This window comes from Hyalella azteca, unplaced genomic scaffold, assembly GCF_000764305.2.
Source record: "Hyalella azteca isolate HAZT.00-mixed unplaced genomic scaffold, Hazt_2.0.2 contig11620, whole genome shotgun sequence".
NCBI classification, from domain to species: domain Eukaryota; kingdom Metazoa; phylum Arthropoda; class Malacostraca; order Amphipoda; family Hyalellidae; genus Hyalella; species Hyalella azteca.
Window position 1 is genome coordinate 1 of NW_025941611.1, and position 14,118 is coordinate 14,118.

General features: G+C 40.4%; 1 protein-coding gene across 1 annotated transcript; it reads right to left on the minus strand.

The window, feature by feature from the left end:
- Window positions 1-1,608: 1,608 nt before the first annotated feature.
- On the minus strand, window positions 1,609-12,591 carry LOC108676190. Its single transcript, XM_018164241.2, has 5 exons — window positions 12,486-12,591; window positions 4,926-6,549; window positions 3,626-4,576; window positions 2,947-3,294; window positions 1,609-1,797 (listed from the first exon to the last, which is right to left on the minus strand). The coding sequence occupies exons 2-5, from the start codon at window positions 6,547-6,549 to the stop codon at window positions 1,676-1,678; spliced, it is 3,045 nt and encodes a 1,014-aa protein (XP_018019730.1). The 5' UTR covers window positions 12,486-12,591; the 3' UTR covers window positions 1,609-1,675.
- Between the last annotated feature and the right edge of the window lie 1,527 nt (window positions 12,592-14,118).

Sequence of the window (14,118 nt, forward strand, 5' to 3'; positions counted from 1 at the left end):
GAAGACTGAACACCACGAGATTCTCAATCGCCTCCAAATACGCGACGTCTTAAACACAAAACTCTTTAAGAGATGGCACAACAATTCTGGCACAAAGTTCTACTTATAGAATACAATTCCGGACGTTAACACTCGATAAACACTATATGAAGAGGCACACAAAGAGATATACAATAATTAATGACAATCATTGCCGATAAATATTATATAGTTCATCATTAATTGTTGATTGTGTTGCTGGTAATATGAATTTGAGTGGCGTGAGTTCTACATCGAACACGAACAAATAACTGAAGATGTATGTTAAATAAACATATGGTAAGCACTAGCAAAATTACAAAACCATTCATACTTGCTACGTATAATTACACGAGTACACTGTTAGAAAAATTACCGTTAACGGTATTACCGGCGTTTCAGTGGCCGGTCGGCACGTGAAAGGAAACACCGTGTCGCCGTTTTTATTCTAATTTAACAGTAGAAATCCGTAAAACATCTGATAAAAACGGCGAAACAGTTTATTTTCACGGGGCCACCGGCCACTAGAATGCCAGTGGGACCGTTTTTTCTAACAGTGTAATATACGTATAACGGTTTCTTAAACTGGTAACGGCTCCATAAACTTCATACTTCTTACGAGGTTATGGGATTCTCGAAGTAAAAAATGCATGTGATTATATGCACGGTAATACAAGAGATATAAAGCACGGTAATTCACGAGATATAAAGCACGGTAATACACGAGATTTAATGACGGTAATACACGAGATTTAATGACGGTAATACACGAGATTTAAAGCACGGTAATACACGAGATTTAATGACGGTAATACAAGAGATTTAATGACGGTAATACAAGAGATTTAATGACGGTAATACAAGAGATTTAATGACGGTAATACANAATATAGCAATCCAAACTAGATTCGGAATGAGCGAAATGCGTCAGTGTAAGTAAACCTTTACGAGGGCAATAGAATAAACAGCCTCAATATTCACTATATTAAATTGTGCTTCCATCGATCTTACTTATGTTCGTCACTTTGAGATTTGAATCGAACCTTTACTGACAATGGTATTGCAAATATATATACATATTTGGCGGATGGTTCTTACGATATATGGTATTTCCAAAACCATCCGCATACCATCATCTCAGGATGACTGACTTACAGATGGCAAATTTCGAGAAACTTATCTGACAAAACTCTAAGAAAATTATAAACCAGAAAGCACTCCAATGTACGAAAATTATCAGAATTAATACTAACACACAAGAACCATCGCAGTTTTTTCGAATGATAAATAAAATGAAAAGAATAGTAACAACCAATTACTGAGACCAATGCCAGCAAAATTTTGCCTTCGCAATCTAAGCAAAGAAACTCCAATCAGTTAAAGAAACCTCGCGTCAAACTTGAAACGAATGTACAAAATCATAAAAACTATCATTATCATAAAACTCCTACAGAATAATAACCGTTGAACATCTCTCAGTAGCCATCTGACGTTGAAATAACGTTGATTAAACGTTGTTTCAACGAAGACAACTCGTAATGCACGGTTTTTCACCGTCATTTGGCCGAGGAGAATTACTATTGTTTGAAGCGCCGAACTGTCAACTTAGGAGAATTACTATTGTTTGAAGCGCCGAACTGTCAACTTAGGAGAATTACTATTGTTTGAAGCGTCGAACTGTCAACTTAGGACTGCCCTGGGCGGCAGTAACAGAGTTCAGGTGCGCAGTGAGACGGTGGGCGAGGCGACTGCCGCAGATGGTGTTGTTAGTACTGCCACCTGCAGCAGTATATAAAATATAAATTGAAGGCTTACTTCAAGAAATAAAGATAATTATAAATTTAAGTTGAGAGAGCTTACTTCAAGCAATCAAGATAATTGTGAATAAATTTAAGTTAAGAGGGCATACTTCAAGCAATCAAGATAATTATAATTTAAGTTAAGAGGGCTTACTTCAAGAAATAAAGATAATTATGAAGTTAAGTTAAGAGAGCTTACTTCAAGCAAGCAAGATAATTATAAATTTAAGTTAAGAGGGCTTACTTCAAGAAATAAAGATAATTATGAATAAATTTAAGTTAAGAGGGCTTACTTCAAGAAATCAAGATAATTATAAATTCAAGTTAAGAGGGCTTACTTCAAGAAATAAAGATAATTGTGAATAAATTTAAGTTAAGAGGGCTTACTTCAAGTAATAAAGATAATTATGAATAAATTCAAGTAAAGAGGGCTTACTTCGAGAAATAAAGATAAATATAAATTTAAGTTAAGAGGGCTTACTTCGAGAAATAAAGATAATTGTGAATAAATTTAAGTTAAGAGAGCTTACTTCAAGAAATCAAGATAATTATAAATAAAATTAAGTTAAGAGAGCTTACTTCAAGAAATAAAGATAATTATAAATAAATTTAAAAGGGCTTACTTCAAGCAATCAAGATATATATAAATTTAAGTTAAGAGAGCTTACTTCAAGCAATAAAGATAATTGTGAATAAATTCAAGTTAAGAGGGCTTACTCCAAGAAATAAAGATAATTATGAATAAATTTGAGTTAAGAGGGCTTACTTCAAGAAATAAAGATAATTATGAAAAAATTTAAGTTCTGGATAGAAAAAATTACTGATAAGAAAAATAAATACTGCTGATCCCAGGTTGCAAAATAAAATTGTCTTCACAGAGTACGTAGATTGAACAACGCAACTTGCTCGGTGATTACAATTCAATTTTCATTAGTAAAAAAAATAGTGAANGCAGGCCACACGCACCACTTGCACTACTGTCAACTGCAGGACACACGCACCACTTGCACTACTGTCAACTGCAGGACACACGCACCACTTGCACTGCTGTCAACTGCAGGACACACGCACCACTTGCACTACTGTCAACTGCAGGAGAGGGCACCAACACCAAGGAAGACATTCGTACCTGAAGGAGGAGGACCTCGCGCCGACTGGAGGCTCTCGATGCCTCGACTGAGACTCGCCAAGTTGCGCTCGATGACAGCGAAGGAGTCTGCCGGGGCATCGTCAGGAGCGGGGAGTGTGGAGGACATGGAGGAAGGGACGGCGGAGAAGACGGGACCCGTGACATTAGAGCCCGTGACGCGGTGCTGGAGGGCGGGACCCGTGACATTAGAGCCCGTGACGCGGTGCTGGAGGGCGGGGGACGGCGCTGCGGACGGGTTGTTGGACGGGGCGGCCGACGATCCCCGCCACATCTCAACGTAGACGTTCGTGTCGACGGACGATCCGCATCCCATACGACGTCGCTGCTCTGAAAACGCAGAAAACAAAGTTAAGAATGGAAATGTCGTAAGAATACTTCGTATTTAAGATATGAAGTATCTTAAATAGCACGTGAATATACTATTGCCTGGTATATCAAAATAATAACTGTTAGTAACCTAAATGTTATTTACATGCAGAGTCTTGAAAATTAACAGGTTACGTGGTGTGAGGCGAGCAACTGAAAACCAGTCCGGAATTTATGTCCTGCCGATATCTTTTCCTCAAAAACACTGTTCAGGAATCTTGTAAATTCTGATATCTGGCACCATTGAATTGTAATTTATAGAAAGTAAACAAGGCATACAATTAACACTTACCTAATAACCTGTCCATGGTATACGGTATAGGGGAACCTTTGATTTCACTGATGACAGGAAAACTAGGACTAGACTCAATTGTAGTGGGTGCTGACGCCACAGATGCGGGAGGACTCCCATTGACTGGGGGATCTACAAGGGGCGGTCTGGAGTCGGTCCTGATGTATGTGGTGGGGAGAGTTTGGGTGTAAGGGGGCGAGAGCACCACAGCAGCAGCTCGGTCTTGACCACAGCGTGGGTTGGTCGTGTAGTTGGTCGTGGTTGAGAGAGTTGAACCATCTTCAAAAGTCACAATGTTGCTGGTGCGAAAACTTTCGAAACTTGGTGGCTGACTACGGGAGTTTTGGCATGATTGGAATATTCTTTCCTCTTGTGACTTGGACAGCACAATTGGTGGCTTAGGAGCAAAAGTTGAGGGTGCTGGACCAATAGAAAGGGGGGATGATGGAGGAGAGTTGTTCGCGGAAGACAAGGTGGTAAATGTGGTTTCTTTGCTGTTACCGTCCAACGTGAGAGATGTAGGGTCTGGCCATTCTTTGGAACATAAAGCGGAGCCAGAACAACTCTTGCAGTTATTACTCGAGCTCAAGATGGCGCTGGAGGACAAAGTAACGAGCTGCTCTTGTTGAGATGGTAGATCCTGACTCGATTCAAACTTTGAGCGGCGGGGCGCGGGTTTGTAAGTGCGTGACACATGGAAAACTTTCTCTTTGCTACGACGGCCGAGAGAAAAACCGAATGCTTTCTTGGCACTATGCCTCGTCAAACTCCCACCAACATAAGAGTCATCAGCGTTTTTCTGCTGCGGGTCTTTGAGGTCGTGATGAAGGTGATGGTGGAGGCGACTGTCAGGTGAGGAAAGGACGGGCGCAGAAGGAGACTGATGAAGGAGGATGGCAGAGCTGAATCCTCCAGGGTCCTTGCACTCTTCCTTGTCCATCATGCGATGCACTGCACAAACACGAAACAAATTAAACCTTCATCTGACTCTACGAAAATGGCATGAAGCACGAGTAGCATTTTTTTTATTTTGGAATAAAATTAGAAGATAACAAAACCCTTTAGAAATAAACTAGAGCGAAAAGATACAAGTCTCTCTCTTCATCACAATGTTCAATCGAATCCTTGGAACATCACAGAAATCTCAGGACTAGACGTAAACTTGAAATAACTGTTTCAAACATAACCCAGTTAGCCTCTGACCGAACAGACCGAAGTTACTTTACTTCATAACATAGAGACAAAGGAAATTTAGACATAGAGACGCACGAAATTAAAGCCACGTCTACGCCAAACTTACAAATCCTGTTCTTGGAGTAGATGAACGCCTGCATCCCCAAGACGATGACGAGCGCAATGGCCATCAAGACCACGACGATGACCAACGCCAAGACGATGGCGGTCGTCCATCCACTACGTAGCAGCTTGCTGATCTCCAGCTGCGGCAAGCCGGCCACCGTACCGCCGCTAATGGAGGTTGCCTCCACTTCGGCGATGTCGTTTGGGAGCAAACTGCTGTTGTTTGGTTTTTGACTGCTGCTGTGTGATGCCTGACTGCTGTTGTTTGGTGTTTGACTGTTGTTGTTTGGTGTATGACTGTTGTTGTTTGGTGTATGACTGCTGTTGTTTGGGAGCTGACTTACGTCTGGTAGCTGACTGCTGTTGTCTGAGAGTTGACGGCTATCTGGCATCTTACTAATGTTGTTCAAGGGCTGACTGCTGTTCTTTATGAGCTGACTCTTGTTTGCAGACTGACTGCTGTTATTGTTGTTTGAAATTTGGTTTCGTGATGCGTTTGCCTGTTCGTTCTCCCAAGGCAAATAATGTTCGTAGTCATATTCCGAAAAATCGTAGAAATTCACGTAATCGGGATAATTTCTCGGGATGGAGTCCCGACCACCAGGTCCTAAGTCGTCATAGAAGAAATTGTCATTGGAGTTCATGGCGAAATTAGATGGTCTGTTGAATCTTTCGGTAGTATTTTCATTTTCCAATTTCCGCCCGTTCTTTTTGCGTTTTTTCTTGTTCTTGCGATTCTTTTTTCGTTTTTTACGTCTGTCATTCTCAGTGGTTGACGAGTGAGTTCCTCGCGAATTTTGGTTGGCTAGTGGACCGACAGCCATACGGTCTGGTGGACCGACAGCCATGTGGTCAGGTGGACTGACAGCCATACGGTCTGGTGGACCGACAGCCATATGTTCTGGTGGACCGACAGCCATTTGTTCTGGTGGACCGACAGCCATACGGTCAGGTGGACCGACAGCCACATGGTCAGGTGGACCGACAGCCACATGTTCTGGTGGACCGACAGCCATAAGGTCAGGTGGACCAACAGCCAAATGATCGGGTGGCCCGACAGCTACATGAGCAAATGGACCGCCATGTTCCTTTCCCTTAGCGAGATACTCTGCAGGATTATCACACGTCGTGTCCATAAACTCGTAACACGGTATGATGACGTACAGAGGTCTGACACACTCGGAACACGAGATGCAGGTGCCGGTTTTAACATTAAAATATTCTACTCCTCGCCTACAATGTGCGGCTACACTGGACGAGTAACCACTGCAAATTACCATCAGGACAAGGACGAACGCTGAAAACCTCGGTTTAGACCAACTGAAGCGAGGCGAGCTTCTGTAGCGGATAGAATTTTCATTTCCACAAGACGCCGAGAGGTTTTCCATGCCCGAAATCACCGTTGAAACATAACATTTTTTTGGACAGTCACGCGATATGAAAGAGTGACTCGCATCAGGGTGAGTTCTTGGTTGAAAAGATAGCATCAAAAGATGGTTTAGCTTTCGAGTGGCGTTAGATCGCATGGATCTTGAATTTGAAGTTTTAGTATCAATGGAATGTTGGCGAGAAGGGCGGTCTCCAGGAGAGGACCCTCCAGCAGCAGCCCCTGCATCTCTCAGCATCTGCAGACGTAAATATAAAGTATTCATGTATATATACGTATGACGGAGCACAATTTTTGTGGATTATTATTTTTTTAGAAGATGGTTTCGCTTCTGATTTTACTCAAGGATTTAATTCATGTTTGACTAAGTAATGCGTAGGCATATTTTTATTTCGTGACTGTAACAAGGAATCTCCTTTGCTGTGATATTATCTGTCGGGAGTGTTGCGTTGCAATCGTCTGCTAAGCGCTACTCGTCGTCTGCTAGCCCCGACCACGTTTAGACTTATTTCTATGATATGTTAATTGTTAATTATTACTTGACCTATGATTTATTCGCTTTAATGTGCAATTATTTTCCCAAACGATGTTTTTGATATAATCGTAATGATTTAAAGTTGTACGAGAATAAGTGCTGCCAATCTACGATACCATCTTAAGGTGAAGACGGTTACGTCGCCATCTTGCGTAAGCAGGCTAGACATCTTGGAGGTAGATGTTCTATAAGAAGTCGATTGTAACTTGTAGTCATGTTGTTAAAAGGTTAAACTTTATTACTGCGATTTTATTATGCGATAGTCCTTCTCATTGCATTTGATAACGCTTTTAGTCAATATTCAGCTGTCTAGAGCAGTGGTTCCCAAAGTGGGCGATATCGCCCCCATAGGGGCGGTGGCAAGATTTTGGGGGGCGATAAGGAAGAAGAGGGCGGTAGGGGGGCTATAGGGGGCGATAGGGGGGCGGTAGTCCGAAGTCAATGTCAGAAGTTCGTACATTTGTTAGACGATTTGTACACAACACGTGCAGCACATGACTCCAAGCGATGCTTTTTTCTGCTTTTTTTTAACCTAGCTCTCCTGGGTTTACGTCTCGGAAAAATTAACGGCCGGACCCGAGGCCGGTCTCACGGCCAATTTTCAAATTCAATGATCAAGGAATATCAATCAAACTAATGAACTTAACTCGATGAAACTTGGTACACGTATTCATTAGGACCTAACGGTAATGTTTTGCTCGTGAAAATTGTTCGAATTTTGCCATTTTTTGTTTTTGCCATAATTATATGGCAATATGGGCCGAAATTCACAGTGATCAAATAATTTTTTTCCAAACTACTGAACAGATTCGAACGAAAAACTCGCAAACGAAAGCAAAATGGAAAAATTGTCACGAGCTAAACATCACCGTTGAGAGGTTATGTACGTATTATATACTAAGTTTCGTTGAAATCTGTTCTGTAGTTTAGAAGAAATTTCTTGATTGCTTCGAATTTAAGCGACAAATTACCCGGTGATACGGGCCGAATATAAGGAAGTGTGAAATCAAGAATGACGGTGAAATGAAAAAAAACTCGCAAAGGAAGGTAAAATCGAAAAAAATGTAAGCAAAAAAATCACCGCTTGGTAGTTAGGACTATACATTCAAAATTTCGTTCAAATCTGTTCAATAGTTTGGAAGAAATTCTTTGATCAATGCGAATTTCGGCCTGTTTCGTGATATACGCGCAACTCACGAATGAAGGTGGGGCGATAAAATGAAACTTCACCGTTAGGTTCTGATGAATACGTGTTCCAATTTTCATAGAGCTGCGTTCATTTGTTTGGGAGATTGTTTCTTGATAATTGAGTTTGTAGATTGGTCGTGCGACCGGTCACGAGTCCGGTCGTAAATTCGCCCGCGACGTCCTTGGCTTCTAGTGCTGAAACAGTTAAAACAGCTGAAAAACATATTGGTTTACTAAATGAGTTCTATTTGTGAAATACACATATGTGTTTAACCTTTATCTTTTAAAATTGCAGCGTACTAAATTTCAAGAAAGTCGTATGTCTGTGGGGGGCGCTAGAAATTCACCAGGGAGCCAAAGGGGGCGCCAGCCTGAAAAAGTTTGGGAACCACTGGTCTAGAGGTGCTCGACTCGCGCGCTCGCGAGTTAGTTATCTTCGAGAATTATTCTATCTTATATCAATTTTCATTTATCTTTATGTGACCGATCAAAGGTTTATATTATGATTCTATTTTATTGTAATATACTATATTTTTTATTTTTGCATATAGATGATTTATTAGCCCATTTCTTGTACATTGTAAACGGGGTGTTGGGTTAAGCTCATCTTAGTTGAGTTACCCCTCGCGGATGAACCTTGTATGACTGGGTGGGGGTCCGGGGGTGGGGGTCCGGACATTGCAAATCGAATTCAGGGGAGCCAGATCTGGGCTTCCAAGAGAAAACTCCACCATAGTTCTGGACATATATCGTAAAGAGATCCACTAGCGGACTGATTACGGCGTATATATAAGGTGCTTATACACGGGGCTATTATAGTTGCGTCTACTACGGTTTACAGGTTGCGAGCCCATACACGAGTATAGTGTTTTCGGTACACTGCTGACTGTGCTCGCGTCAGTGCGACATTGGGAGTTGTCGAGTAAGGGTGTGCACGGTGGAGGCATGCGAGAGCACGCCAACAGTGCGTGCTTCAGTGGGCGAGAGAGAGAGAGCGACGCAGCTGTGCTCGGTATGACGGCCGGGCGGCTACTGAGCGCTATAGTATAGACTGCTCCAAAACAACTCGAGGTGCTCTGCCTGCAATTAACCAGCTAGTTGCCTCTGAACACATCAAGCATCACAAATTTTAGTAGCCTCGCCTAGTAGACGCAACTAATATAGGCAACTAATAGCCCCTTGTATAAGCACCTATATAGGCGGAGTTCTTGTCGAGTTCCAGACATGGTAGCGCTCTGGTACGGCTGATACCCGTGCCGAGCACCTCTCGTGTAGTGGAGGCTAATAACCTCCGCACTCGAGTATATTTGTCAGCGTTCTGGTGCAAGCAACGCATAATGCTAATTCAATAAAATGTTATGTAGAGTAAAATTATATCTTACGTAACATAAGGAAGTTTTCATATATACTAGTTAAATCCTAATCAACAGAAATAACAAGCATCTAATGTAGCTCATAAAACACGGACGGAAAATTCAGAAATTTTTAACTCGTTTTCTATTGACGGATTAAAAACCTTCAAGTACGAATAACACTGAAAAAGTTAGTTAACACTGAAAAGTCTTCTACTTATTCAATAAAGGGTCGAATTTTCAGCTTCGGAGGTCGCTTTGCCGCTACACTAATCATTAAATGCAGGATCCTGACCGCTACTTGACAATGAATATCAAGTTAATCAAACCATGGAACACTTATTCTATGGTTTTCAAACCATGTGTTTGGCTTTAAAACCCCGAAAACCCCTTATTCTATGGTTAAGCCACTCTCGACCGTTGTTCCTTCATCTCATGCATATCTTGCATCCAAACGCAAGCACGGTGGCATACCGAATACTTCCCTTGAAATAAAATGAAAATAAATCCGAATTTAATAATATCGATGCAATGAATGTTTTATTTTCAATTTGTTTTTGATTGGCTAAGAATTTGTTAGGTGCCTGCCTAATCAGAAATGCAATAGTTTAAACGCACAAAATAATGAGAAAAGAATTGGCTTAATACGAAGCTAAGATGAAACTAATTCATTACAATTCCCCTGCAAATCGTCTGCTGGTATTTCAACAAATCAACATTACGGTATATCCGCCGTTATTTTAACAAAATAACACATTTTAATAAAGTTTCATTTCCTTCACCCGAGTCGGAAAATGCGCGCTGGCACATCAATTATTCCACAGGGAATAATTGATTATTCAGGAATGCAATACGTAATTTAAACGCACACTCAAATTAGGTACCCAAATAGTAACACACTTTTTATCAGCACTTTTGAAGAAACTGGGTCAGAGTGACCCGAACAACGGCAAAGAGTACATCGCTATTCGGACAATGTCTCATTCATTATTTTCTCTGAACTTTTGTTAATATCATGTTTACTATCAATGAATTCGCTACTGAACTGTTGACGTCTTATGACCGGGAGAAAAATTATTCACCAGAATAAATAAAAATATAATGTATATTAAAAAATCAACAGACACTTATTCTTTTCAAAATACATGGAACTGAATAGAAGAAATAAAGTTATTTCCTGGAAAGAAAAAACAGACTGACACCGAATAAGACGCACGTGAGCTTCGCTCGCAGGCGCACGAGAGAGCTCGGAGGGTTCGCAACGAAAGCGAAAACGGGGGCCAGACAACAGCTGATAGCGATGTTTGTGTGCCGATAGCAATGTTAGGCCCAACCAAGGCTAGGCCTTTAATAAGCGGAAGCCTCTTTATTGTCCCAACATACGACTAGAACGTCAATGTCGCCAAAGCACTCATGTCGCCAGCCTTCAAAAGAAACCATCATTTCTACCAAAAAATTTCAACCAAAACTTCTGTAGCTAGATCGAAACAATCTCACAGCTATTTGAAGATAATCGAACCATACAAATCAGAGTTATTAGCGTGGAATCATAGTTATTAACGAGTGGAAATTTATATCGGCACTTTCTAAATTCATGCTATGTGTTCAAAAAAATACGTTGAGAAATTAATGTTCCAAGCTCCGTCACCGAAAATACTTTCAACTTGGATGCATGGCTGCACGATAGCAAACTAACATACTTGCACCGCACGTCTATGCATCACGTGTATTAGTGGCAGTACAATATGTCCAATGCTAACTGCTGTAACTAAAGGCAGAGCCATTCACTCAGAGATATGAATGGGCAATATTGTCCTCATAGTGACACTTTCCGCACTTTTGCCGAGCTCAACTGGGTCAAGATGACCTACACAAAGGCTAAATCGGCATCGTTCTATGGGCAGTCTCATTCATTTCTCTACGTGGCTTGCTCTGCGCACCAATTTATTCGACTAAGAGTTCTGCACTAAGTGCCCCCAATTGCTACAGAAAACTAATTAATGCAGAAAAGTTCCCAAAAACATTAATCTTCCAGAGCATGCATGGGTTATGATCAGTATTATACGGTTTTGTTAGAGAGCGGCAAGTTTAAGTATCTGTATGAGCGAGACGACTCAAATGCCATTAAAGGTATCATTCAAACTTGCCCATGAGGTGATAAGTAAAATCTAGATAATTTAGTGCACTGAAAAGGCTACAGATACGGAGAAACTTTAATAAATTAAACTGTTATCAACTGATCCTCGTTCAAATTACTGTAACATTAGCTAAATACTACGTTCCATCCGACCCAACAGTCTCATAACTTAGTCAACTCACATAGGTTAGGTAGTAACTATTGTGCAATCGAGAAACGACACTACGACAGTCGACAGATCGAATTTGCAAAAATCGACCTCAACTAAACTTGCAAGATAAAACGACGATTTCAGAACGAAATTTCGTGCTTGAAAGCACGAACATCACATTGATCTTGCATGGAATTGAAATGATAGCACATGTTATTAGCGATAATGTATTAAGTATTAACGATGCAATAGGCATAAGAACAATGAAAAAAATAGCGTGAAAGGCTGAAATGAATGTCCCTTCGACGATATAAAACAATCCCAACAAATTTTTATATAGCAAATGATTATTTGCAACAGGTATAAGCACAACATGGCAATAGTACCGAGGTTGCACGTTAACTTGATGGGTCAAAATACGCTCGCCGACACTAGCGTTCAAATTTGGCCTTCTCTCCGGCCACAAGTACCTACACCTGGGTGCAGAAGCGCCTCCTTCTGGCTTCAATTTGCGTCAAACGGAGCATCTGTTACTAAATTCTTCCTGATATATAGAGAAAATTGGTCATTGATCTAATTTGAAGAATAAAAGTTTCATGAAAGATGATCAATAACGAGGTAAGGATTCTAGCAGACTTCTAGACAGACACCTGGCGACGAAAAGACTGCTTCGAGCGCGAACTTCGCATTGAACTCTCCAAATAGGTAGGAATTCGATTATTTCCGACAAAATTTGTGACGATTTTGATTGAATAACTTTCTTCAAGTTCATCATTAACGCAATAGATAGTTTTTACTATTATATACTCACTTTGGTATCTTAGAAATAGTACACAAGCAAGATACCCATTTTTGAACATTCCAAAGTCGAGCACAGAGGCATCACACACCACCACGGGCAACTGCAGGAACGCAACTGCCCGGATTGGCAACATCAGTGTTGCCAGGTTTTTTCTTGGCGAGAATACCAGATTGCCTAGCTCAAAATACCAGAAATATACCAGAAATTCTATCGTTCAAAAACAGACTAATACTTCCAAATTTAATAAAACTATTCGTCAGAAACGTTGGTTAGAAAAAAAATTATCTTATGTACTGTGCAGTTATCTGGCTTGACGATAATTAGCCAAATTGAACACGTTATATTTTTTCACTTCTGTTTGGAACATTTTAACACTTTTCTTTTCCTGTGTTTGATTACATTGACACTTTTTCCTTTTTTTTTATCAGCGTCATTATGGCACTTTTTCCTCTTCGCTCAACATGAGCAAGCCACGGAAACAGGTCATCTTCATTTTGCTTATTTTCGTACATGCTTGCATATTGCATTAATACTACATGTCAGTGTCAAGGTATACCAAATCAAAAGTTTTTTATTTTCTGTAATGTCGTATAAAGTCTCAGTATTAAATATCACATGGAAACAGGCCCTCACTTGCTTTGACGATGAATATTATTCCAAAATAATATAATGTTACGCGAAAATTTAGAGAAACATCCAGTGTAAAAGATCCATGGTTTTGTCGTAATTTGGAGATATAACATAAACCATTAAAAATTATCTAAACTTATGCCTTAACGTTCAAAAACTTTGCTGGAAAATATGCGGGACACACAATCACCCACCCATTCGGTGTATAACGTGTATTCAATATAATTACATACTATTCACAATCTTATTATCCACATATTTTCTTCCGTATTGAATTATATAATTGCAACAAACAATAAAGAATATAATGTTTTCAAATATACCTTTTCCTTGGATTAATTCTCCTTACCTGGGACGGCCTACAAAAAAAAAAAAATTCTCCGCGGGCACGTCCTTTTAAGGAGACATCGCCTGAGACGACCTCGCTGGTCAGTGCTCCTTGCTAATTCATTCAACGCTTGTTTTAACCTGCAACAGCAGAATGCAAAAACAAAAACATTTATTAAACTGGCATTAGCTTCTAATTTTCAACAATTTATTTGATTAATATTAGAGCTGATAAAAGATCAAGCTCGATATACGCTTGACCTCGGTACGTAGCAAGCGGCCTGCAACGCCATATTTGTCCGCAAACATGCGACCAACACGGCTCAACCTCAGGCTATGTGGCCATGGTCGATTCATATGGAACAGTTTCTCTAAGCACAGACAAGAAATCATCATCATTATCATCATTTATCAACACATACTTCTATCATTAGTCTGCTTTACTCGCTAGATCGCCAATAACTTGGAAGCAAACAGAACATCAAGGAATTTCATCCTCGATTCTAAAAAAAAAAACGTTTCGGAGACCAGCTCTATCATCACCATCATCGTCATCATCAATATAAACATTATTTCTCGGTCTGATGACATATTTAACGGGCAGGACATCAAAGTGTGTCGTCATTTCGCGCTGAAGTCAGGGCAGGAAACAAATATTAGCACATTGTACTACCAGCACATTGTA